General features: G+C 37.4%; 1 protein-coding gene across 4 annotated transcripts; it reads right to left on the bottom strand.

Moving 5' to 3' along the window:
- Window positions 1-519: 519 nt before the first annotated feature.
- SH3BGR (SH3 domain binding glutamate rich protein) lies at window positions 520-26,000 on the bottom strand. Of its 4 annotated transcripts, none has more exons than XM_034423982.3 (8): window positions 25,664-25,902; window positions 15,524-15,709; window positions 14,899-14,979; window positions 12,777-12,851; window positions 7,553-7,663; window positions 5,469-5,498; window positions 4,159-4,299; window positions 520-2,830 (listed from the first exon to the last, which is right to left on the bottom strand). In XM_034423982.3, the coding sequence occupies exons 1-7, from the start codon at window positions 25,706-25,708 to the stop codon at window positions 4,198-4,200; spliced, it is 630 nt and encodes a 209-aa protein (XP_034279873.1). In that variant the 5' UTR covers window positions 25,709-25,902; the 3' UTR covers window positions 520-2,830; window positions 4,159-4,197. The 4 variants fall into 4 exon arrangements, with proteins under 4 accessions (XP_034279873.1, XP_087751302.1, XP_087751300.1 ...); XM_087895176.1 differs by lacking the exon at window positions 25,664-25,902 and adding an exon at window positions 22,981-23,108; XM_087895174.1 differs by lacking the exon at window positions 12,777-12,851 and having other exon boundaries at window positions 25,664-26,000.
- Window positions 26,001-27,955: the final 1,955 nt, after the last annotated feature.

Raw genomic sequence — 27,955 nt, 5'->3', positions numbered from 1 at the left:
TTTGCTCTTCTTTGTTTATTATATCATGATAAACTTATTTCCCTGAAGTTACAGAATACTGATGAATATGGGGATAAAAGAACCTTGGTATATTTAGATTTCCAAAAAAGTGAATTATAGGGATAACTCTATTTCTAAAACAATTTCCCCCCAATCTGGTGCTTTCACCACTTGGAACTAGAATTCCAGAATTTTGTAATTGGGAATTTTAGGAACTTCATTCCCAACTCTTTGAAGACATGAGATGATGAAGAATGTTTACATAAGTATATTTCCTTTGCTCTTTTGTGTACTCCAGCAACATTCTCCAGGGCATTCTACTGTTTTAAAAAATCCGGAGAAGTTTTAAAAGGCCTAGGCACTGAAATAACAACTATTTTAGGTTATTATAGTTTTCAAATGGTTACATTTTAAATTTCCTTGAAATGTGAATAAATTTAGTGCTTTCCATTAGAAAAATCCCCTTAATATTTTTCTTTCACAAATCTGACATATGAAATAAACAAAAACAGAGGCAGATGGGTAGAAAAATTCTTTTTAAGTACACTGAGATTTCTAGCAGCTTTTACATGATACAAAGGGGAGGGGGATAAATAAGTAACATAAGGTGCAATCATTACAGGTAATGGGCTTGCTAATTAAACCTTCACTCAAAAACAGGCTAATGCACATCCCTCCAGAAAGAGACTAGTTTAGAAGCTGGTTGGTGGGTAGGTGATGTATTTGAAGTTTAATAGGTAAAACCCTAAAACTGTGTCTCTAGCAGAGTGGAAATCTATAGGTCTCCAGATGTTGATGAACTACGACTCCAACAGCTCCAGCCAGCATGGCTAATGGCAGCTGCAATTCACCAACATTGGGGCAACAACAGTTCCTGCACCCTTAATGTATATAAGCAGTCCTACAGCAATTTCAATATTCCTTCACATTTTTTCAACAATTTATTAAGCTAATTACAGAGAGTGTATAGATGTTAGAATAATTGTGCTTATTCAGCTCCTGATGTAAACAGCAGCAGTTCTGATTGCTTTCAATCTAATAAGATTCTTTTGCTAGGGAAATTATACATTCTGGGTATGTCCCGATGACTACAATGACTCCCAATGGCTAAAAGAGAAACTACATGGAGAGTTCATTACAGTACGTTGCTGCTCTATTTCTTTTCACTTATTCTCAAATCAGTAAGCAAAATCAAGATAAGTAATGCAGCACACGGATTTGGATGGGCTACCTCTTTCTTTTTTTACTGTTTCATTTTCAACTTCTTTTCCCCTCCCCCAATCACTCCCAAATTACGAAGGCATAATTCAAATAGAATGACTATATGGGGAAATAATATTTCTAACCCTTTTCTTTCTCATTTCCAATTAACCTTCAACCAAAGGAGCACCCCAAGTCCTTTGTTGTGATGAGTATTAAATATTTAACTAGTCTCCCCTAATTTCATCCTTACAGTAACTTTGTGAGAAATTCCTAGCCTGAGAAATGGGCTAATCAGGAACTTGAACTTGAGTCTCCCTAGCCTAATTCCAATACTTTGACCATTACCCTGCTGGAGGAAGACTTTGGCTGATCTTAGAAGGCAAGTGAGGTTAGTCTAACTAGCACCTGAATAGCTAGCTACATAAGAGTATTTCAGAGATAGGCTAGATTGGAAAGTGGAAAAATCATCCCAGAAGAAAACAGTGGCAAATTATTTCCATAACACTATCAAGAAAACTACATATGTTCATCAGGAGACAAGCTCAATTTAAGGTCCCTTTAGCACTAAATTAATAGTGTGTTATTAAAATTAACAAGAGTCTATGGATCTCCAGCATACTTTCTATTTTGATCCTCCCGGCACCTCATCTGATGTGACTAAAGTCACTAAATTGCAAAAATCAAATATTTGATTAACTTTTCCTATGCCCGTCCTTATTGTAATCGCATAGTGCTGGGGGAGGGGGGGTTGCAATTAATTTATTTATGGTGTTATTACTAGTTTATTTACCAATGGGTTTTCCATTAATGTCCATAGCTTCCCTCAAAGCAAATCAAGGATTGCAAGAGAATGGGTTAGACGGTTTGGTTCTCCATCAATTATCTTCAGATTTTTTGAGTTTATATATATGTCATTAACAGAATGGAAGCCTAATATTCCAGCTTATTCACTTACACTGATACAGTGATTAGTATCTTTTGAAAAGGCCTGCCTCTATTAAAAGTGGAGTTATAATAAGAAAATGTAAGTTAGTGTAAAACTGGCAAAAAAAATAGAAGGGGAAGTAGAGATTACCACATAATACTTTTTGTAAGGGAAGAAAAAAATAATGATTTTTAGTTGTCTTATTTTGTGACTGACATTGACAAATGAATGCTTGTACAAGCACAAGCAGACCATTGGCATGAAATGGGTTTATTTCAGTTGCTGTATATTATACGGCTATTTAAGAGATCAGCAAAATGTGGCACATACATTGAAAACATTCTTTGGGGTTTTCCACTGGAGAACGGCCTGGCCATTCTAGTATGTACCTTTCAGGAAACCAATATGGAGTCTGAACTAATCCCTGCTCAGAGGAACTACATATCCTAAAGCCAATCTCATAATGCTTGTTGATCATCAAGATCTGAAGCCCCACTGGACTCCAAGGCAGAATAGAAGAAACAACTGTATATATACACCAAAGCAACAAAATTTATGTAGAAAGTTCACATTTGGAGCTGCTTAATGTCTCAAATTATATCTGTGCTGATATCTGGAGTTGCGTAGAAAAACAGTAATGTTTTTGTGGAGGGAAAGTGATTGTTGTCTTCACTCTGCAGTGATATCGTCAGTTCCCAGTTCCTATAGTGAAAATACATTCAAAGTTACACAAAATAATATGGTTCAGAGATAATATTATTTAGAATTAATTTGCTTATATGTTCCTTTGCTCTTTTTAATAGCTGATTCCAGGTTAAGCAAGAAAACATGTTTTTGTTAGCAACCAATCTCCAACTGGAAGGCATAGATTGATGCTGTCAATTCTGACTTTTTAAACTATGATTTGTTAACTTGGTTTACCCGTTTCTTTTTGTGCTCTATCTAAGCTTGTTAGCAATCCACAAAGATGCAAAGTTGCAAAAAGGCTGTCCTTCTCAAACAAAATTGAACTGGGTTTTTTTTTTCCGGATTCCCAGTTTTCCTTTTCAACAGGATTTTTCTCAATAGTACCCTCAATACTATTTGACAAACAATTGTGAAATGTTTTCATATATAGCTAAACTGTAACCCTTGATGTAAAAATCACAGTAAGTGGTTCATACACATTAAGCCAAAATCAATCATAGCATTATTTGTGAGCTAAGCATTATGTATGGCTTAATAATAACTTAATAAGTCAAATGCCAAGAAATAGTGCCCATGTGGAAGACCGAAGCAAAGATGGCAAGACACAATAAATGCAGACATGAAAATCAGACCCTGCCACTGTAGGAATAACTTTAGGAAGGCAATGATGATGATGAAATGCCAAGAAATACCCCTCATTTTTTAATTGGGAAACGATTTTTCTTTATTTGATTTTATTAAAACAAGAATGATGGCAATTATTCAGATTTTACAGGTATTTTTGTTTGCTTTTTCAATTAAGAAAATTGAGGTAATTAGGGTATCACAGAAACAGAAATCAATTGCTATCAGCATATTTATGATTTGAGCCCTGGTGGCACAATAGTTAGAATGCAGTTTTGCAAGCAAACTCTGTCCACAGCCTGGAGTTTGATCCTGATGGGCCTGAAGGTTAACTCAGCCGTCCAGCCTTCTGAAGTAAGTAAAATGTGGACCCAGATTGTTGGGGGCAGTATACTTAAACCACCCAGAGAATGTTGTAAAGCACTATGGGGTGGGATATAAGTCTAAGTGCTATTGCTATTGTTATATTTACCTGAAACATCATCATCGTCATTTAACTATCCCATAATCCCTTGCGGGGTGGAGTCTGGGCAACTAAATGGAGCTAGCAGAATGGCCAGATGCCCTTCCTGTCGCCAATGTGGAGATTTGTTCAGCAGATATATTCTCCGTGTGCCCAGGGAGAGAAATATCTGCCTCTACCTAGGATCGAACTCACAGCCTCCTGATTGTGAGGTGAGAGCTCCACCTCGAGGCCACTGCGCCACTCTGTTATTTACCTGAAACATCTGCTGAAGAAAAAGTAGCAAACAAATGTACTAAGATTCCTCTTCTTCTTCCTCTTCTTCTTCCCCTTCCCCTTCTTTTTCTTCTTTTTCTTCCATTTTTTCCTCTTCTTCCTCCTCTGCTGCTTCTACTTCCTTTTGTTACACAAAATAATGGAAGAATAGTCAAACAATGGAGCTAAAAGAAACTTCTGTAACGTCAAATGTGCATATTTTCTCTTGGAACAAAAAAAGAGGCTTATGCTACAATGCAAAGTTCATACTGATTTAAAAGTAATCAAGTCTAGTACTCTTGGCCTCTAATACTGACCTAAATTGTGAGTAAGAAGGAATTCCTTCATTTGAACATAGCATATATCATATGCGATTATAATGTATTGCCAGCAAATTTCATTTTGTTAAATAAAAATGTAAACTTTAAGAAAAATGCTTGTGCATTTTTATGAATATTAAGTTTCTTTACATAAACGCATAAAGATATAAGTAATCAATCCTACTGACTAAATGAGAACACAGATATTTTTCTTAGTACAAAAAGTCAACCAACTTAATTTTCTACAGTAGTCTATACACATTTATGCATACACTTAAGTACAAAGAGTTGTTTAGAATAACTCCTTTGACTTTCATGCCTTACTATTTAACTAGGCAATCATAAGAAATCTCATCAGCATAGAGTTATACTTACTACGTTGGAAGAATAGCTCTAGAACACATTAGAGCAAGTGATCTACATAGATTATCTACATTTCATTTCATTTCATTTTCATTTCATTTGATTTATATACCGCCCTACTCCCGAAGGACTCAGGGCGATGAACAGCCACAAGATAAAACACATAAATACAAAATTTAAAAGCAAAGTAAAACCGAATTTAACAATTTGGCCCAAGACAGATTTAAAATAGATTTACATAGACATGAGTTGGGTGGCTATATAAATAATAAATAAATATAATACAATAGTTGTATAAAAATAAAATAGTTGTATAAAATACAACTACAATTGAAATGCTAACTTCAGTTTAACATTGGTTCCCTAATCAACAAATGATTTCATTAGGACAAGATTGGAGAAATTATTTAACTTCATTAGGACAGGATTGGAGAATGAATTATTTGTGGTGAAGGATGATGAGATTTGAATGCAAATGTTGCTTGTTAGAGTTCAATCCTAACAGTTATATTCCCAAAGTTAATTTGAAAGAAAAATAGCTGTCATGGTATATTTTAAATATATTTAAAAGCAATGAACATAGAGGAAAAATGCATGTGAAATAAGGCATTCAAATTTGTTACTGTACTTCTGTTGCTGGCTGCTCTTCATCTTGTCCCTGAAACAGACCATGAAAGACTATTTTTAAAAAGAGATTTAAAAAGAAAGCCAAAAACCGACAACAAACACTACCATGGAGATACATATGTTATTCTTATTACCACAGTGAAAACATCAGCATTGCCTATATTTATTAACACTCCAATTGCATAGCATAGGATTTGTTGCTGGCTACAGAATTCAGCATTTGGTGAACATCAGATTTCTTAAAAAAAAAAAAAGTTCGTTGAAAAGACAGGTTTGAAAATCAACCATCTAACTGGAGAAGAAATCAGAAGTTATGGGACAGGTTATTATTCTCCACTTCTTGTTAAAAGACACTGATATACTGTATGAATGAAGTTTAAATATTGGTTCCATCTGCATGTACAGGGCACAAAATTTGGCTTATCTAGGCAGAGTTTTGGTTAATCCTGTGCCAATTATTGTAAATCTTAGCCTTCTCTTTCTTCTTGTTTTGTTCTGCTTCTAAGCTTCCCCATTACCATTTCTGGGGAAGGAGATCAAGGGCCACAGGACTTCTGTTGCTTACTTGTTTACCCAGGCTTGGTTGATAGGGGACTAGCACATAGAAGAGGCAAGAGGAACAGCAACAGTATTGGTATTTGCAGTGTAACTCTGCCAAGCCAATTCTTGACAACAGCCTTGTTAACTGTCATGTAATGCTTAATTTGAGTTAAACTGGAAATGAATTTAAACATAAGGAAATAAGGGATAGAGGGTATGTGATTTTTAAAAATGTTATGCCTGCAACAATGCCAGGAACACTATTGTTTTTGTTGCAACATGCTCCTTGCACTGCAACCAATTTCAACTTAGAACTACAATAAAGGGGCTTATTTTTGTTCCTCCAGAAGGAATGATTACTTATCAGCCCTTATCAGTCATTTGTCTGGACATATGAGACTTGGAATTATGTAAGGAATGGGACTGTGTATGATAAGGTACAGTTTCATATTGCATCTCCCAACTGCATGCATTGAAGTCATGAAGAGCAAAGTCCAAAAAACACTTGATTTTTGGGAGAATCCTGAAGGAGACTTCACCTGTGGGTGAAGCAGATTTCTTTTTAACAATTTTATATCTGTTTTAGGGTTTAAATTTCAAAATTGCAGGGCATTGTACTTCTAGTTTTTAAGAAATATATTCAAAGAGGATTCCAAGGGTCACAAAAATGTGAATTTGGTGCACAAAAAAACTTGGAGCTGCCTCAAATTCTCATGCATTCTGCTGAATCCAAACAAGGCTGTCTAACTGTGCTTGGTTGAAGTGAAAATTGGGCAAAAGAAGATGTATTCGCTCTAGTTGGGCTCTTAATCCAGGTAATCTTCAATTTACAATTGTTTGTTTAGCAATTGTTTAAAGTTAAAACAGCTTTAAAACAGTTTTAAGTAACTTAAAACTGGTCCTCACACTTATGACTATTGCAGCATCCTCACGGTCACATGATCAAAATTTGGGTGCTTGACAACTAGCATGCATTTTCAAAAGTTGCAGCATCCATGGATCATGTAATCACCATTTGTGATCTTCTCACCTGGTTTCCAACAAGCAAAGTCAATGGGGGAAGCCAGGTTCACTTAACAACTGCATGATTCACTTAACAACTTCAGTGATTCACTTAATAACCATGGCAGAAAAGGTTGCAAAATTGGGTGTCACTTAACAACTGCCTTGCTTAGCAACAAAAATTCAGGTTCCAATTGTGGTTGCAAGCTGAAGACTACCTCTGTAATAGCGTATGGAGTTAAGTAACACCACACATGAAGAACAGCCAGGTATCAGCAGGTTTAGTGGAAATCCAACATTTAGAAAATATTTATTTAGAAGAAAGGGGAGCTGAACCACCAAAATCAGTTTCTGGTGCACGAGTATAGGAATGCTGAGGGCAAACAAGTAGGGAGAGAAAATGGACAGACTGAATTCTGCAGCAGCCATCTTGCTGCAGGTCACATTTATAAATATTCAAAGACTCCCTTCCTGCGCAAAATGTAGAGGAATAAAATTGATTGAGAAAAGTTTTGAATAAAACTACAAAAGAAAGAAAATAACCTGTGCTTCAGTAGTCTCAGCCTCAGCTTCACCCTCAGTCTCAGGCGGGGCCCCAACCTCATCTTCTGCTTGTATCTCATTTTCTTCAGTAACTGAACATTTTTCAGTCTCCTGGCAAGAACATGAGTAATATTAGAAACTTAGAGCAAAAAGACTAAATAAGCAATTTGAATGAATTTCTCAATTCTTATCTCTAATAAGCCTTATGGAACTGGAATCACATGACTCAATGATGATCCTTATAATGATTTTAAATAATCTGATTTGGTCACTTGAATTTTTAAAGGCATAATTGAGTGATATCTACCTTTATGTTCTGAGTTTGCATACTCTTTCATATTACATTGGTTAGACATACACATTCATAGATTAACATGGCTATTTTTGTGATTCAATCAGGCATGCTATTTCAAATTTAATATGGTTAGGTCTGCAAACTCATATTTTTCTGTTCACATAATGGGAGCACATTATATTTGAAGCAGCATTCTGACTCATCCTGGAGAGCTGTCAGGCTCAAACAGAAGCCTTATTCATGTCTTGCTGATGAATAGGCCACACAAATATATTGGCAGATCTGGGAGCATGCTTTTCACCCACCCTTGATATTGCACTCATGAGCTAGCTGTGTCTTCTGACTTCCTACACTTAACTTGAAAGCCTGAGTATGAAATTGTAGTTGTGATTTGGATCTCCACTGGTCTGGCATCTGGCCTGCCTAGAACTGCTCATAAGTACAACTATATGTACACTGTGAGCTTTTGCGCTGAAGACAAATTCCTTGTGTGTCCGATTACATTTGACCAATAAAGTATTCTGTTCCGTTCTATTCTTATTCAAAGTTCTGTGCTTAATCTGAGAAGATTAGAACTGTTGTGACTCCGACCCCCGAGCCCGTTTTATCGGAGGAAGAAGACTCCGAAAGTGAAGGAAAGGAGTTGGCAAGGCCTCCCTCTCCAGGACCTTCCTCTCTGACAATGCCTCAGCTGTCTTCTGAAGGAGAAGAGATAGGCCAGGAGCCAGGCACTTCTGAACAGCCGCAGTTAGACAGCGACGGAGATAAGTCTTGGCTGGATCCCTGACAGCGTCGGAAAGACAAGTGTGCGCAGCAGAGAAGGAGGCGTGCCAGAGATTAAGCTGAGTCACTGGACCACACCCCACAAGGGATAAAAGGGGGTGTGGTGGCCATTCAGGCTTTGTGACGGACAAAACTGAAAGCTAGCAAGTCATTCTGCATCTCTGGAACTTTGTTATATGCTCTGCTTGGATGGATTCTTGGACTGGACTTGACTATTCTTTGGCTTTTGTGGACTTACTTTGATGTTTTCGGAGGAGATAAACCTCCCTTTGTAAGTAAAAACTTTTAGCAAGCAGCCACTGGGTTGCTGCCAATTCTGCTATCAAAGGAAATTCTTGTCTGCTGGTTTATTTTAACTCTTGGTCGACTGCTGGTGTGCGTGTGTGAGACGGGGACTGAACAAGAACACCACCCCAGTTCTGCAATATACATAAGTATCCTATACCTCTGCATGCAAGTAGAAGAATTTCACTGGCAACCAGGTATCATTCATTCATTCATTCATTCATTCATTCATTCATTCATTCATTCATTCATTCATTATTAAATTTTTATACCACCCTTCTCCCGAAGGACTCAGGGCGGTGTACAGCTAAAATAAAAACCAACAATATAAAAGTTAAAAACAATTTAAAATTATTAAATAGTTTGGCCAATCATCTAAAATAAAATAACCCATTCCCATAAAATTTTAGGCCAGCCCTGCTTGATGGAATAATAGCGTTTTAAGGGCGCGGCAAAAGTACGGAGGTCGGAAATCCAACGAATCTCAAGGGGCAGCTCGTTCCAGAGAAGGCTCTCCCCCTGGGGGTCGCCAGTCGACACTGTCTAACCGACGGCACCCTGAGGAGACCCTTTCTGTGGGAGCGTACTGGTCAGTGGGAGGCTATCGGAGGCAGAAGGCAGTCTCGTAAATATCCAGGTCCTATGCCATGGAGCGCTTTAAAGGTGGCAACCAACACCTTTTTTTTTCTCATTAAAAGTTTTTATTTTATAAACAAACAATACATAATCAATCATTCAATATATCTTCTGAATACATCTTTTGTATCTTCTTTTTACTCCAATATTTATCATATCTTAATATTATCATTTCCTTTATTATGACATTTCCCCCACATTTCTTACTTCTCTATTAATACATTTATCTATCTTTTAGTTTTATTAAAAATTAAACAACAATTTTATCCCCAACAACCTTCAACCCCCTCTCCCCTCCCCCACCCCCGACTTCCCAGAGCAAAAACAGGGTGTAACATTAAACAAGCATAAGCTAAAATATACTAACTTACTACAAAATTCAAAATCCCTCACACTCTTTAACTCCTTTAAAAATTATTCATCAGCCTCCCCTTTTAAAATTCTAAATTAAACATTTTAAAACTTTCTTTAAAGCATATCTTTTTAAAAGAAAAGAAAAAAAATATTATTTTAAGTTAAACCTTTTAAAATCTCTTAATACGTTTAATAAGACATTCTTCAAGATATAAGTTTCAAAACTCTTTTTTCTTTTTTTCTTTTTCTCCTTCCTCCAAAAGGCTATCCATATAATCTTAAAAATACTAATAATCCATTGAGTTAAATTATTTCTAACTCTTGAGTTCATTCTTCAAAATATCAATTTCAAAACTTTCAGAAAGTTATCAATTAAGTTTAAAGTTAAGCATTTTAATACCTCGATAATTTTTTTTAAAAAGCTATCCATTTTTAGTTAAACATTTTTACTTAAATTTAAAAAATACTAATTTCAGTAAACTTTTCAAATTTATTATTAAAATCCTCCCCAAAAGAAACTAATCTTCAATTCTTCCTTTCTTTCTATATTTTTTCCAGTCCTTCTTCTTCAATAGTACTTTCTTCTTCAACATTGGTCTTCCCCCTGCTTTTATTTTGGAAAATTTTTGAATATAGATTTGAGGCTGATGCATCTTTGGAAATCATTCTCTTCTAAAAGTTATCTCCTTCAATTTGAAACCTCCATTTCAACTCTTCCTGCTTATATAATCAGTCACTTCCTTCCTTGAAAATTGATTCTGTCTATCAAGCCAAAAATTGTCACGATAAAGTTTATCAGTCTGCAGGAAAGAGTCTATTTGCTGCTTTTCAGTTAACTGCATAGAAGCTTCTGCCAAAACCTCTGTTTTCAGTGTGCTAACTTCCATCGTGATCCTGACAGCCTCTTTTTCCTGCTCCAAAGTCGAAATAGCTTGATTTTCTTCCTTTTTTCCAGCCAGCAAATCATTGTTGTTCTCCAGATTATAATTTTGAATAGTCCTTTCAACTGATTCCAATATAACAGAAGTATAAAAATTTAAGAGTTCTTGTAAAACCTTTACAGTCACAACTTGTGAATTTGCTGGGTCATATAATAATGATCCTCCATCCTTAATGTCAGCCATATTTCAATTTCCACTTTAAATTTATTCAGCTGTCAGGTCAATAAGTCCAATAATTTCCCCCACAATTTAGAAGTATAAAGTAGTTGGGGTCAGTACCATAGTCTTTTTCATTCCACTAGCAGTTTAAATCTTTTTCTTGCCGCGTAATCCAGTAGCTTTTACAATGTTGCAGCTTTAACGATCACTTTCACTAGTAAGTTTCATTTTAACGCCCTTAAGCGCCATCTTTTTTCTTTTTCTTTTAAACAGAGTTCAAGTTTAGTACTTGCATTTTCTGTTCTCCTGATTTTGCTCTGCCAGCGTCCAGGTTCAAATTTTCTCATAATCCTTAAAATTGCTCTGCTGGTGTGGTCGCGACCCCTTGTTCTGCATAAAGCAGAATCGTCCCAGATCCGGAGCACTGAAGGGCTTTCAGGGAGCTCTCACCCTGCAAACCCCAGGCTTAAAAAAAAAAAGCCTGGGGGTCTAGGGGAGCTCTACCCAGACCCTTCTGCTCTTCTCTCCCCCTTTTTCCCTGGGGGAGAGTTTCGAGCCGCTAGAACAGCTGCTAGCTGTTCTAGCGGCAAACGGAATCACGGGGCTGGAGCTCTTAAAGGAGCGTCCATTCGGGGAACGCGGAGCCACCGGAAGTCGTGGCAACCAACACCTTGAATCACACCCAGAAGACCACTGGGAGCCAGTGCAGCTCGCACAGGAGCGGTATTACATGGGAGCACCGAGTCGCCCCCATAATCACCCGCGCGGCCACATTCTGGACCAGCTGGAGCCTCCGGGTGCTCTTCAAGGGGAGCCCCATGTAGAGAGCGTTACAGTAGTCCAGACGGGAAGTGATGAGGGCGTGAGTGACTGTGCGCAAAGCGTCTCGGTCCAGAAAGGGACGCAACTGGCGGATCAGGTGAACCTGATAAAAAGCCCCCCTGGCCACAGCCGTCAGATGGTCTTCTAAAGACAGCTGTGAATCCAGGAGGACACCCAAGTTGCGAACCCCCTCTGTGGGGGGCAAGGTCTCATCCCCTATAGTCAGTGATGGAGCCAACTGACTATGACGGGATGCCGGAAACCACAGCCACTCGGTCTTGGACGGGTTGAGCCTGAGCTTGTTTCTCCCCATCCAGATCCGTACGGCCTCCAGGCACCGGGTCATCACTTCAAGGGCATCATTGGGGTGGTCCGGGGTGGAAATGTACAGCTGAATGTCATCAACGTACTGATGGAAATCCATCCCGAAGCCACGGATGATCTCACCCAGCGGCTTCACATAAATATTGAACAGGAGGGGCGAGAGGACCGACCCCTGCAGCACCCCACAAACTAGGTGCCTCGGGGTTGACCTCTTCCCCCGTCAACACAGACTGCATACGGTCAGAAAGGAAGGAGAACGACCGTAACACGGTGCCCCCCCACCCCTAACCCCTCCAACCGGCGCAGCATGATACCATGGTCAATGGTATCAAAAGCCACTGAGAGATTTAATAGGACCAGGACAGAGGAACAGCCCTGTCCTGAGCCCTCCAGAGATCATCAACCAATGCGACCAATGGCGTTTCCGTGCTATACCCAGGCCTGAAGCCTGACTGGAACGGATCTTTCACATCTTTGCGACCATAATAGCCTTTGTAGATAACAGGCAGATAAAACCTATGACTTAAGAATTCTGGTGGTTTGAAACTAAATTCACCACAGACGTGCATGCATATACAGAGAAGTTTAAATATTTTTTGCTATAGAAAAGTAAAAAATATATTGCCTCCGCAATTTTGATCTCTTCTCCAGAAATATCCCCATTTGGCACAGTCAGTACCTCCTCTGTAATCCTCCCTTCCTGTGCAAAAGGATACAAATAATATTTGAAATCTTCTTGAAACTAGGTACAAGTAAGTGAGCCAGGCAATTTTGTGGCCTGAATGCACTACAGTGATAGATAGCATATATAGTTGCATTCTTATGCCTTAAAAATGCAGCAGAAACCAGAGCAATTACTGATTCTCTAAACTTTTGCTGTTTATTATCTGAATTTCTGGAATACACAACATCCAAACAAATAGAAGACATAGAATAGCTTATAGAAAACACTGAAGCATTATCTCATCCTTCATTGATAGGTAATACACTTCTTTGGTTATGATAATCCTTATATAGACTTCATTGGATCGAATAAGGATATTGCCTCAGGCAACAGATGCTAAGGACAGAGAGTGGCTGGATTCATACTTGCACCTAAGGTATGAATGATGGTTTGCAAATAGCAATGATTAGGTTTATACACCACTCTGATCCAAACCCAAACGAGCTATGTTATTGCTTAGTGTAATATGTGAATTTAGCCAGGAATCCATGGATGATATTTTGGGGGGAGATTGAAGTCAAGGCCAGTTGCTCATTTTTTTTTGAAAGATAGAACTGTTGAGCAGTGTATGATGCAGGCTACCTGCACCCCTTAAATTAAACTATTCTCAGTAGACAAATCTGCCCTTTGAGATGTAAAGTATTTTGACTATTTCTACAGAATGTACATTTTTATAATGTCATCATCATTTATTAGTAACTCTGCTAGTAAAACACCTTGAGTAGGCATACCATTTTTAAAAACAATGCAATATTACAATACTGTATCTCTACTTTTGACTAGTCAGGGAAATTCCAAATGCAGACTAGTGCAGAAATGTTATATTCATTAGGATTAAGAGGGAATGTAAATTAGCATTAATCAAACTGAATACTGATGCCAGAAATAAGTTTTGAGAGGCAAGCTGCATGAAAAACTCTTTTTCAAATGTAAGAGAATAGTTTGTCCTGCACAGAAATTAAATTTTCATTATAGCTACATTGATATTTATTCAAAAATGACATATTTCTTTTCAATGATAAAGATTTTAAGTTGTTTTTAGCATTCCTGCTGTTTGATTTAAAAGAAAAGTAATATTGTTTTCCCTTTATTATCCCCTTAGTAGAGGATAATATATTATAATAAAAAATAATATAATATAATATAATTAATAATATAATATAATATAATATAATATAATATAATATAATATAATATAATATAATATAATATAATATAAATCCCCTACATAGAAGTGTAGAATTGCATCTACTATATGCATTAATTGTCCTTAAGAAAAGATTCTGACAGCAGAAGTGACAGTCTACCCTTGAAGGACGTGTAGCTGTCACATATAATCACTGTGTTTCAAATTATATTAATTGCATTAGAGGGGGGAAAGAAAATTTCTGAGAATTTAATTTAGCACATAAGTGTGGTGAAAGATTATCAGGAAATACAGTATATTCCATCCAACTCTTTTTCTCTTTCTTTTCCCCTCACTTCCTTTCATAATCTTACAACATGTCAATGCTACTTTCCTTTAAGGCAGAGGTGGGGAACTATGGCCTTTTTATGAGACTTGTGGACTTTAACTCCCAGAATTCCTGAGCCAGCCATGGCTCCCAGGAATTCTGGGAGTTAAAGTCCACAAGTCATAAAATGGCCATCATTCCCCACTCCTGCTTTAAGGTATCAGGGAGAGGGGACATTTTCTTATGGAACGGAATAACTATTTGGTTTTTCATAAATTTCTTGATATTTTTCTAGTTTCTTGATCTTAGTTTATACTCTCAGATATCTGTTGATCAATCAGTTTAGGGTTTAATAATACCTAAAGGGCCTATAAATTGCCTGCCCTGGTCTAATGCATACACTTTAAAAGAGAGAGAGCGAGCTGGGAGATGTAGGGCTCGCTGGACTATGCAGTGGAACAAAGTGGCTTCCAGCTATCTGAAACTGCAGCTTCATATTTTTGAAAACAGCATAGCAATTTTACAAGACAAATCAAAAGAAAAATAAGATCCATAAGATAAATTCATACCATTGAGCCTGGTGGAGGAGCAAGTCCTAGGAATGAATAAATATAATTTTCTTCTTTTGCATAGAAAAAAGAATCAAAATCCTAAAAAGGAAACAAAGCACATAAACATGATCTTAGCTTTTCAAATTAAGCCAATCTAATCTTCTTCTTCTTGTTGTGCCATATCTGTCATTGGACATTGGTGATCATGTTGGCGATCCTATTTTTATCAACAGCTGCACAAAAAAGTGTGGCTGAATTTTGACCAAACCAGTCCCTTAGATTTTGAAGCCATAATGTTCTTCTTCTGCCTGGACCTTGTTTGCCTTCAATCTTTCCCTGGAGGATTTAACATTTGCTTTTTTATGGTTTTAATGATTTCCTTTGGCTTTTCCTGGGAAAGCCAATCTAATACAGCAAAGAAAAATAACTATGAAACAGGATTGTGGAATGTCACTTGTTTAACTATCCATCTGACTGACATATTAGCATAATCTTTCACTGTTAGCATACAATCCTGCATTGTAGTATTGGTGAGCCTAAATTAATTTAGATCAACAAATCTCTTTCTCACAAACTTAGTAAGCAAGTATGTGCATTTCTTAAACACATTACCCTTTAACTACATTAAACTTTTTTTTCTTACCCCACAATACTGTTCCTCATTGAATATTTGGGGAGGGAGAGGAATCCCATTTTGTGGCTTCTTTTCACCTGGAACATTTTCTCTCATCCATTTCCGATTGTCTTCATCACAGGCTATGTCCATTTCCTTAAAGTCAATTCTGTTGGCCTCTAAAAAGCCTACTACTTCTTGCTGTTTCTTTTTAATCTGATCAGTTAAGAGAGAAAATGAATTGATTATTTCATATTTCAATTTAATGGAGGCATAACAACACAATCCTTTATTCAAATTATAGCTGCAGTTGAATATTTAAATGGGAAACTCATAAAGAAAGACTACTTGTGCTGAGGACAGAGCAGATGCTAATGTGAGACAGTAAGAGTGACTATTAATAATGGATGATTCTTTAGCAAACAACACAATTATATATAATTAAGTTTTACTGATTTCAACTTACTGCCAATTTGTGTTTAGAATTGTACTATTACCTGGTAAGTCCAAAGCAGGTAGCTTCATTAGCCAACCTTGGCTGATCTCAGAAAAACTAAGCAAGATTAGTCATGATTAGTTCTTGTAAAGGAGGCTGCCAGGATGAAGATAAGTTCTGACTGAATCCTGGCTAAACTGATATTGTTATCAGTTGGCTGATGGCTTATTTTCCCAATGATCTCCAACATGGAATTTGCCTTTCAAAGTAGAGCAAGTACACATTGGGTCAATGCTTTAATTGGCTTCCCACCATAATTTGGAACTAAGATTTAAATAATTATCCGTGAAATAACAAAAAATATGTTAAATTTAAGTATTTTAGTCTCTAATCATTAAGCTGTTTATACTGTATGTAGCCATAGCTGAGCATAAAATGAGCATGGATCTTTCTTTTTTAAAAAAATACTATACCACCAAATAGCAAAGGCTAACTGAAGATTGCTATCATCGGACAACAAGCTCTAAATGGGCAGGAAGCAACAGCCAATATCTTTACTGTTACACAAAGAAAATAGAGGGATAGAGAGATGCATTGCTGGATGTGACCTAGATAAGGATGACAGTTGATAAAATGAACTGCTAGCAGGGATACAAATCAGATGTCTTGTCTCTTTCCCAACCCAGACCTCATAACTAGCCCTTTGTTCTTATATGACATCAACTGTCCTGTACTGCCTTCAGGTGTGAAAGGGAATTCTACCCATTGCCAAGCACTGAAATAAAGTTCAGCTTTTAGTCCAGATGATTTCTAGGATTACTAGAATGTAGGAGGTTTTGCAGGCTATGTCTTGCAAATAGAATTGCTTGATTATAAGAGATGTGGTCAGGATAGGCAATTTATTTTACAAGTGAAAAGTACAGAGAAAATGTCTATCTATATTGTTGTTCCTGTGGAAGACAAGGTCATGCATTCTTGGAATGCATACTCCTGTCACAGAATAATTTGTGGGCACAACAGTAACAGAGTTGTTTTTAGCCACCCTGATCAGCACCCACTTAGCAATGTTCATTTATAAGGAATTGGAGGAACGTCTCACATTTACAGGGCTTGAAGTGTTGTAGTTTGACAAGAACTTTATCTGATGATTTCCAAGAGCAGAGCACACATCAGGAATGAGGATCATTGGGCATCCATCATAGCCTGAACTTTTGCAAGTGTTCCACTATTAACCCTAGAGATGAAGCAGTAGCCTCTATTTGTTTGGTGCTGTCTCCTTCAACGCTTTTGTATATTTGGACTCAATGGGAGTATGCAACTAAATCTGAATAAGGAAGAGATGAGTCTCCTGAGAAAGGGAGATTGATTAAGGGTACCTTTCTCCTGTTCTCTAACCCCAAATCTTGCACTGATACTGGATGCAAGCAGTTTTGAAGTAGCAACTGGAAATGATAGGTAGCAATGAATAAATAAATCACCAGGAAGGAAATAAAATGACAGTAGCCTATGAACAAACTCCATATGAAAATGTCCAGGCAAATAAAAAATATTAATATATCTGCAGCATTGCATTTGTAGTGCAAACTTGTCAATATCTACTTAAAACTTAATCCCAATAAATTCAGTGTCATACTTCCAAGCACTTACAAATAGAAACATATGCATTTAACCACAAGACAAGGTTCAAATCCAGCCCTTAATCTTATTCAAGCCTTCTACACATTTCTTAAATTTTTAAAATCTAGTTCAGAAACTAGATTTAGATATCAAGATTTAGATTCAGAGACTACTCATCAAATTACCTTGACTGAAGATTTGATCTTCACAACATATTCTTTCATTGTAAAATTACTGAAGCATCTAGAATTAAGCAGGACCATTAATACTGTCACTTCCCTATTTTTTTATAGATTTGTTGTTGGAATGTAAAGACACATCGTGATTTATGGTAATTATAACACGGCTTTAGTTGTAGCTCTGCAGGTAAATTACTCTTTTTTTACTTTTTTGAATTATTAGCTCAGACCCAAAAATAACCAGTTTTATGTTTTACCTTGGTCTGAAGGAATCTGATGCTTTTCTAACATAAACAATACAAAATGTGGAATATATCATCAAATTCCTATTGAATAACAATCAAAATAAAGTCAAACCTCAGATTAGAAATAAGGTGACTTGAGAACTTTAAGCAAAGTAGAGTTTAACAGGACCATAGAACTGGATAAATCATTCAACTGCTAAATTGAAACTAAGTACAGTACAGATCATAGTGTGCTTTAGAAAGAGAAGGGACCTCTAAAGAAACACTGGCAAAGCACATGGCTTTTCTGGTTTCTTTCAGTCGGCTGTAAAATAAGATATTCTCTGACCAACAAACAAAACTGTTGAAAAATGTTAATATTTTGGTAGAAAAGACGCATACTAGAATTCTATTTCTTGCTTCATTTATATGCAAACTACATATTCGTGTTCTAAATCCTTGAACAGCAAAGGTCACTAACAAGCAAGTACTGAAGCACAAAACACCAGACATGTCACTAGAAGGCAAAATTACAAAACTGCACCTCAGTTATTTTGGCCATGTCATGTGGGGCAATTCACTGGAGAAAACAATTATGTTTGAAAGAGTTAGCGGTAAAAAGACACCAGGTTGTCAAAGAACACAGTGGCTGAACACTATCAAAGCTCACATCAGCCAGGGCATAGAAAAACTCAAAGAAATAGAGCAAGACTGGAAGATGTGGAGATGCCTGGCCCATAGAATCAACAAGAGTTGGACTCCATTGAATAAATAATATCATAATCATCCTTGTGTTCTAGAGTATTTTATTCTTAATTTCTTTTGTTGGAATTCTGTTTAAGTTCATAATTTGTATTTCACAGATGAAAACATTGTGCCCATGGGATTTCTACATCAATTCCTATTTTATTAAAAAAAATGTATCTGCAAATGTGATTAAATCACCGTGCAAGAAAAATGGGTCTGTAGCCATTTTGATCCAGGGTTCTCAGGGGTGACAATTCTTCCATTTTTGTGCGTTTTTAAAAAAATTCTCTCTAATCTTACAAAAAATGGTGAATCTGTTATTTTAATCCTATCATTCCTTTTCAAGTTAAGAAAAACTAATTTCTCAGCATTTTCATATTCCTTTTTAATGTTGCTGTCACTTGTTATGGCTACATCCATTATACCACTGTCTTCTGGTCCTTGTCTATTACCACAATATTCGGTTGTCAGTATGTGTCTGTCCATCTGGATCTAGAAGTCCCACAGGACCTTAACCCTCTTATTCTCCACAGCCTTCTGAAGAATCTCCCATCTGGACTTGGGAGGATGTAGCCCATATACTGTGCAGATGTTCCTGTATGGAAAGTCGGCTACTTGGTTGGGCTGTTCAGCATATGTTGTTCCTGTTTGCATCTTACTGCTTGCACAGTCTGTACCTTGGATCCTATATAACAGAATAACAGAGTTGGAAGAGACCATGGAAGTCTTCTAGTCCAGCTCCCTACTCAAGCAGGAAACCATATACCATTTCAGACATGGTTGTCCAATCTCTTCTTAAAAACCTCCAGTGATGTTCTCACTGATGTTCCCACAAATTAATTGTTCTCACTCTTAGGAAATTTCTCCTTATTTCTAGGTTTGTTCTCTTTATTAGTCTTATCTAGTGTGGTAAATACCTGCTTCTATGAATCTGATGCTTAGGGTCTGTTCTTATGCATCTATGATCAGCACTTCAGGGTTGTCTTTTAGTTCAGCCCTTTCAAACCATTGGTATGTTATCCCAATGTTAGCCATCTCAGCTATCTATTGATGATACAACCAATACAGAATCTGGTCTTTCCATAGCATTTCTTCTGTTTGATCTTCCTCCCATGTATGCTGTTGACTCACACATTCTCTCAGTGGCTCAACTTTGGGCACCATCTTAATGATGTAATCCTGGATGTTCTAGGTTTCATCCAGGAGAGTGGTTTGACATCAAGAGTTCCTGCCCATCCTCTTTCCAGATGGCATACATGTTTTAAATGTAGATGGACTGTTGAATCTAATGATGGATTTGTTCTCCTATGTTGTGCCATGCGTTTATGAAGTGGTTGTTTTGTTTTCCCAATGTTCAGATGTGCACATGGCTCACTGCATCATACTGCATATACCATGTTGCTCAGTTTGTGTCTGGGTGTTTTATCCTTGGAGTGAACAAGCTTCTGCCTTAGTGTATTCTTGGGTTTGAAGTGTGCACATATGTTGTGTTGGCTGAAGATCCTCCTGAGCTTTTTTGATATTCCTGCAACATATGGAATGACAACATTGCTTTGTTTATTGTTCTGTTCGTGGTCTGTTATGGAGGGTCTTTTTTTGAGATTTGATGAAGTCTCACTTGGGATAGCCACATGTTCTGAGGGCTTCCTTGATGTATTATAGTTCTTTTCCCCTCCAACCTTTGCTGGCAGGCCGGCCTTCAGCTCGGTGATGTAGGGTTCTGATGACTCCCATTTTGTGCTCCAGTGGGTAGTGGGAATCAAAATGTAAATACTGATCTATGTGAGTGACAGTCCAGGAAGACTAGACTATATTCCAAAACATCTTCCCATGTGAATTTGATGTATCTGTCCACAGAGTTGATCTATTTGGTGAGCACTTCCAATTCCTTTGTTTTCATCTTGACCCAAGTATCGTCCACATATTGTTATTGACAACCAAATTCCTTCTATTCTGTAAGATGATATTACGCCAACAAGCTCAACCCTCACAATATACATGTCCAGTCTTTTGCAATTATTCCCTGGTGTTTTACTTGATGGGTTTGCTAAGGTCTGTCTTATATATACATATACAGTACATAGTGTTTGTGTGTGTGTACATGACATAATTGCACTCAATAGGTAAAAACATAGCAATAATTACAAGCAGAGAGATCAGTACTTTTTATCACCACCACCACCTCCATTCTACTAAGTCAATCTGCTAAAGCATATAGCATGGTCCCAGAAAAAAAAAAAATCAGCTGTTGATATTGTTCCATAATGGGAATCTAGTTGCTGAAATGCAGGAGGGAGAAAGGCAGTCTTCTTGGTTTTCTTGGTGAAGGCATCAGTGTTTCTTGTGAAGTGGTTGCAGTCCTCCTCATCCTATTGAAGACTACCAAAAAAGACAAACATCCCCACATTTTATTGTGGGGAAACCAGGGTCCTATTACACCATACATCTATGCTCATTAGTGTTAGGCTTGTTCCACAACAGAAATCATTTGCTAGGTTCCTGCAGCTCTCTCTGAATTGTGTCAACTAGCAGGAAAACAGGCTTTTATTTTCAAAGTTTTTTTTAAATTGCCGCATAGACTCAGTGAGGATGAGTGGCTTCCCCTCCTTCAATCATCAGACAGGAGACAGATAACCTGAAAAAAACTTTGAGGAATTTGATGAGTCCACATTTCTATTTTTCCTGTTGATAAAGTAACCAGAATATCTGTGAAAAGATAGTCTGGTTTGTAAATGCAGAGGCTGAATAAATCTCAGTTGGTCACCTTCATTCTTTTTATGGGGAGGGTCCATTGCTTATGATGAGGTTGCTAGGCTGATTTTTAGAGGCAATAAATCAGAAGAGGTTAACATGATTGCAAAATAGATTAAAATAATCCTGAGGCAAAGCTGGATTGACCATCACATTCACACTCCCTTCAGCTGAAAAGGATTTTTATACTTTCCCATTTCCTTACTAATTAACTAGGATCAGATCTTGCAGAGCTGGGAGAATATACATAGGAATATATCCCTTAAGCACATGCATTGCTTCCAGAGCCAAAAGTTGAAGAAATGAATGAAAGAAAGAAAATCTTGTTTCAGATTGACTATACCTTTCCAAATGTTCCAAGCTTTACTGTTTTCCCCCTCTCCCCCCTTTCACCCCTATCAGATGCCATGTTAAGGAACAGGGAGGAAATCCAATAAACTTGTTCTCATGACCCATCTAGGCTTTTAAAGGTAAAGCACACAGAAGATAAAAGACACAAGTAAGAGTTATGCATTTCAAAGGCCAGCCTTAAACTGGAATGTAAATCACAGCAGGTAAGAATAGGTGGGGAGTCAAATGAATGTCCCTGCCTTTCCCTAGTCTCATCATGTTTGGCAGGAAAAAAAATACTAATACAAAACCCTTGTCTTCTGAAGATTAAAGGAAAATTTACATAACAATTTCCTGAAAAAAATCAAATTTATGCTGCTGAATCTATCTTCCTGGCAACCCTTTCCAAGTGGCTTGCCAGTGTCTCTTCCCTGGAGTAAGAGAGAATGACTGACTCAAAGTCATCCAGCCTGACCACATAGACAAGGCAGGACCTAAACTCACAATCTCCTTTACTTTCCAGACCAGTGCCTTAACCACTACACTAAACTATCTCTGTTTAAACAAAAAAAAACAAAAACCCTTTGCCTTCTTTTCCTTTGCTCCAAGGAAAAGGACAGCAGATTTAGTACCCACACTTAACAATAACTTGTCACCCCTTTTTGTAGTAGCAAGTAGTTCCAAATGCACATGCTTTATTAGATCTTAAATTATATTAAGCAGAAGCATGTTAAGCTTTATATATTTGATCCTTTGGCTAGAACCAGAATGCAAAAGAGAAATCATTCAGATTTTGAAACACACACACATTACACACTATACAATCTGTCCATTTCCTATCAATATTCCATTTGCATAGCTATCAATCATCTTTCCCACAAACAAAGCATATACTTTTAAAATCAAGCATACCTTAGCAAAAAATTATTAAGGAATTGCCTACAAACATACAGAATATCAGGAGGATATGATCCCAATCAGCCTCATGTTCCAGAACTCAGCATAGAAGAAGAGGGTGTGTCTCTGTAGCCCCTTCCCCACTTTCCCATCCCTTTTGCATCCTTACTTCAGTTCTACGATAATCTGCAGGTGAAAATGAGCAAGCACAGGAGAATGCACATTGAAAGGAAAGCTTCAGCCCTCTACTCCAAATTGCTTAAAATACAAGAGACCCTTTGAGATCAAATTTATTAGGTTCATCACCTTACAGGGAAGATGGCTTATAAAGTAACTGAAAATGCCCAAATGTCTCCCCTCCTAGAGCAGGCTGTGGAATTCTGGGAGTTGAAGTCCACAAGTCTTAAAGTTGCCAAGGTTGGAGACCCCTGTCCTAGAGCATGAAGAAAATAAATTTGTTATTTGTTATTGAAAGAGTTTAGTCTTTTCATTGCAAACATCAAGTTTTCCCATTCTTTATAATTGGCTATTTCCCCCCCAATTCAAATGCAAGTTTAATTGCAGCAAAGTTGTTCCTTTAGCTACGGTTAGATTCTATTATCATTTAGTTCAATAGAAATTTGTAGAGCAATTGGGTAGGAGATAAAGAACAGAAACTCAGGAGAAGAGATGGAGAAGTGGAATGGGGTGGGGTGAATAGTTTGCACACAAAATTTGGGAAGTCCAAGGCTTAAAGGTATTATTTTCTGCTTGTATACCGAAATGAGTTAACAGGAGAAGACATGCACAAACAGGCTTAAGGACAGAAATAAGTAGGGATCTGTGGATAGGCATACCTAATGGTTTACAGACAGACAAAATCCACTCACAATACACTTAGCTAAAACAAACATACAATCCAAAATAAAACTTTACTTTTAAATGAATTTAGAACATTCCCTCCTGACAGATTTGGGCTGTTCTTAAAAGCAGAGAGAAAAGGGAGCTTGGCTCTCTTCACCTGTTTTACTGTCCAGGCAAAAAGGGGTGAAGATTTTATATGTGTGTGTGTGTGTGTGTGTGTGTGTGTGTGTGAACTTGTCTCTGGTGATTAAAGATATCTGACAGCTGCATAAAAGCTTCATCAGTTTCTCTGCAGTATTTTCATTATTTTTTCACCTCAAGGACACACAAAGACTTTAATACACATACATACACAGAAAAAAAATCAGAGCTCTTAGGTTTAGAGACAAGTCAATTTCATCTTAGATTTGAGTTTGGTCCCTGTTCAAAGGTCCCTGTAAAGAAAGCTTAGCAATTCTGCAATCAACTATATAAGTAACCCTTTTTTCCCATTAACTTTATTTTCAAAGGCAAAAAAATCTCAACATATCCATTGCTCAATTATTGCAAAATACACAGATGTGGGAAAAGATCAGCGTTCTCTTTTTTTCTTTTGAAAGTACCTTTATTTTGCCATATCTGACTGACTGCTACATATCTGAACCAGGTCCATTCACTCCACGATAGTTTTGTATACACTTTGCTGAGGCAATTTTTGTCATCCCATGCTTGTAGCAACCTCCCATATGGGGATCCTGGCAGAACTATTGATACGGTGCTCCACATCCTATCCAACTATGGTTGCTTGGGGTGCGCATAAGAGCTCCAGGGACAGACAGACAGACACACACAGAGACAAACACCCTGGAGATAAGCAGCCCTCTATTTTTATCTATGGAACCCACTCACTGCTTCAACACCTTAAGTCTGAAAGGACTCTAGCTTGGCTAGAGTAAAGGACCTTTCTTCTAACACAGCTGGACTGTTCAGGAAACAGGAGACAGTTGTCCAGGTGCAAGCTCCCTCCCGTCCCCTCTCTCATAGCACACAGTCCTTTTCTTCCTCCAGTAGTGCTTGTATTTTTGCCCAAAGTCCTTGCTTTACAGATTCCCTTGGTCACAGCTTTTTGAGCTAGTAAGAGGCTGGGTGAAGTTAAGAATAGCACCAAAGGGACAAGATCCTACTGCAGAGGAAGAAAGGGGGATTCCCCCTTCACACATTCACACACACCCCTGAGCACACCATGAGATAGACAATTTTCTCACAGGCTACTGCCGTTATTTACTTGGTGGATCTCAGGCTAGAAAAAAACACCAGCCAAACTTATTTAATTATGGCTTGCCAACCATTCTTCTCTGGAAGCTTCTTGAGGTTGTCTTCATGAAAGCCAGCAAGCAATGAAATCAGTTATGTACCGACTGCAGCCAGTTTGTTTAGATATGTCACTGTGACTGATTGCTCAGCCAAGACTGCAATTTGAGCTCATGTGGGAATTGGATATAAAAGGAAACTGTTCATTCCCAGTTCCCACCTTCCCTTTGCCTAGTCTTTCTTCATTTCAGCAAACATAATGGTTCTGAAAACAGATACCAGCATTAAGATACAGGATATTGAGATAGGAAAGCTTAAAATAACCTTAAAAGAAAGTGGAGATATGTGTACAGCTGTAGAAAGAAACCTCTAATATATCCACTGCATATTTCTATTAAGAGAAAGTGTTTTCTGCACTAATGTAATCAATCAAGACTGTTATTCTCCTTTAAACATATAATTAGCATACTAGTTTAAGCAGTCCTTATCAAGGTTGTTGAAAATAAAGCACTAACATGTTGTACATTTTCCATCTGTATGAAATAAATAATTTGTATTTTCGCTACATGGTGAATCGACTAATTTCTGGCATGTAGAAAGACAATATTTCTCCCACGTTATGGGCATTAACTTCAATTGCAACAACAAGACTAATAAAGCTGCACGCTTGGAAAATCTGAAAGCAGAGAGGGAGAGGGGGAGGGGGAGGGAGAGAAAAGAGTTTGGGGCACTTTTTTTTTTGTCATGGGCTCAGTCCGCGGAGCAGCATCACACCCCTTCCTTAAACAGCAAGAAAGCAAGCAACTAGCTTCCGAAGACTTCTGCAGAGAAGCATAAATCACATAGATATTCTTACCGCCGTCGACCCTGAGGACGTTGCCACAAATACTTTAATCACCATTTTGGCAACAGCACTAGAAACTTGGCGCCAGAATCAGCGTGGCTGCAGCGTCCAGTGCACACAAGAAAACCAGCGTTAGCGACTCTGCAGCAGTTTGGCAAGCAGAGAGAATCGCCAGGGCATCTCCACTTCTTCTAAGTTCAGCTGGTCCCTTGTCCTTCCCCTGCCCGTTCATTGGCTGTCGGGTATTTCCAGAAGAGATGAACCAAGAGACGATTGGTTTGTGACAGTATCTGTTGCGAGGGTCTTCACTTGCTTGTCACTTTAGATTGACCGGTTGGCAGCCCTTAAAAGGCCAGGGACTTGCAAAGCACCAATCGTTGAAGGCTGCTGGAGTAGGGTGGGGGGAGAAAGAGGCGCCCAAGAGGAGGAGGAGGAGGAATAATCTGTTTAAGGATTTGTAATGGTCTTGACAGTTTTTTGTGAAAGAAAATTCTACACTGGTTTACAAAATAAAAAAAGGAAAATAGGATTTTAAAGCTGAGTTACTTCAGCATGCAGTAGGGACCATTTTCTACAGGAACCATCCTCACATCAGCAAGATTTATCTGATATTGAAATTAACAGAAAATCTCCTCAAGTAGGAACATCAATTTTGCACATACAAAACTAGGACACAAGAACTTTAAAATTCTATTTTACAAGGAAATTCATTAATATTCAGAGTCTTCAATTGTTATCCAGCAATTAGAGACTTCACACTTCAGTTCTTTGGGAGTTTGTTATTTGCTGGAAAAGATAATAATTTAAACCATCTAGGTTTAATGTCCTGACACAATCTAGTTTGTCCAGCTGGGAGCCCTATGACTTTTTACCAATGACTTCTTGCTTCAGCCCAGCTCTGGGAAAATGGATAGGATCTTTCTGTGTAATGCCAGCATTTTACAAACCTTCACAAAGGCAAGCTACACAACTGTACAATGAGGAAGATTTTAGTGATCAAAATATCTAGATATAAAAAAAGACATTATTGGAAAAGTGGAATGTAGGAAAACCAGGAGATTATAATTAGACACGAGGAGTGTATTAAAATTGATACAGTCCGCGTATCTAAGCTAATTACTCATGAATCTTATTTTCAGCATACAATCAGAGATGAATGTTAAAAAAATTACCTGGGGTGTTTTGATTGTATGTTGTGCAAAACTTCTTGTTCTTCCCACTTCTATTCTTTTTTGCACATTACACTCAGTTTTATTAAAAAATGAGATTTTGGTAAGAATTGCTTTAACTAGTTAAATGAAATACTTCATCTCTGATGACATGAGCCTAGGCAGCACATTGAAAACTATATATATATGGCTAAACCTGCTTTACTTAGCATCATACTATGCCTTTATTAGAATTGAAATGAACAAAATTTTACTCTTGTCTTCTCTTCCACCTCCTCCTCCATGCCTCTTTATGTCAGCATTAGGTTTATCATCTGAAAGGTACAGTAAAACTTGTAATGTTGGTATATTAAATAAAAAAATACTCCTTTGCTTTACTGAAATGATGAATAAAATCTAATGTTATTTTATTCATATTTCTCAACTATAGTGATCTTGATTTAAGGATTGGGAAAGTTATTTCTTCCACCAATAAATAGAAATTAAAAGTATATATTGTAACTTGTAAATGGATCTCTATTTCTTTTCTCCTTAATCTGCGTAACAGATTGTGAGCATCATATGACATTATTTTTGATTACACAGATTCTTTTCTCAGTTTTTCTTTCAAAATGTGGACCAATTCCTGTTTCAAAAATTGTGAGTATTAAAACTGAGATTGAGGATTTTCATCTTTTTGGAAACATTTGCTAAATTTTCAGTTGCCTTCCTCTAATTTCTAATTCGATATTGTATGTTTGTAAAAATTCAATAATCTTATTGATGGTTTATTTCTAATGTGTCTAGGATTTAGAAAAGCAGCTGTCATTGAACACTGCTTCTTTTCATCATCAATTAGCAGTTGAGGGAAAAAAAGATCACTGAAGCTCAGTCAATCGCAACAAATTTACAAGTAGAAATCAAGTCGCTGAAACTAAAACTTAAAGTAATTAGAAGCTTAAATTACATTTCTCATACCACAGAAGGCATCCAAGATGCTATTCACTAAATGCTCATTTGAGGTAAGCCTATCTTGTTTTGTGGGGCTTTCTTTCAGCCTATAACTATCTAAACTGTAGATTGCAGAAATGTATTAATTTATGTTAGGTCATTTGCACGTTACCATTTCTAGAAACATATACTACTTGAAAAGTGT

Source organism: Pantherophis guttatus, chromosome 5 (genome assembly GCF_059756535.1).
Source record: "Pantherophis guttatus breed Tessera chromosome 5, ASM5975653v1, whole genome shotgun sequence".
Lineage (NCBI taxonomy): Eukaryota > Metazoa > Chordata > Lepidosauria > Squamata > Colubridae > Pantherophis > Pantherophis guttatus.
This window is presented reverse-complemented; position numbering and strand designations above follow the sequence as displayed.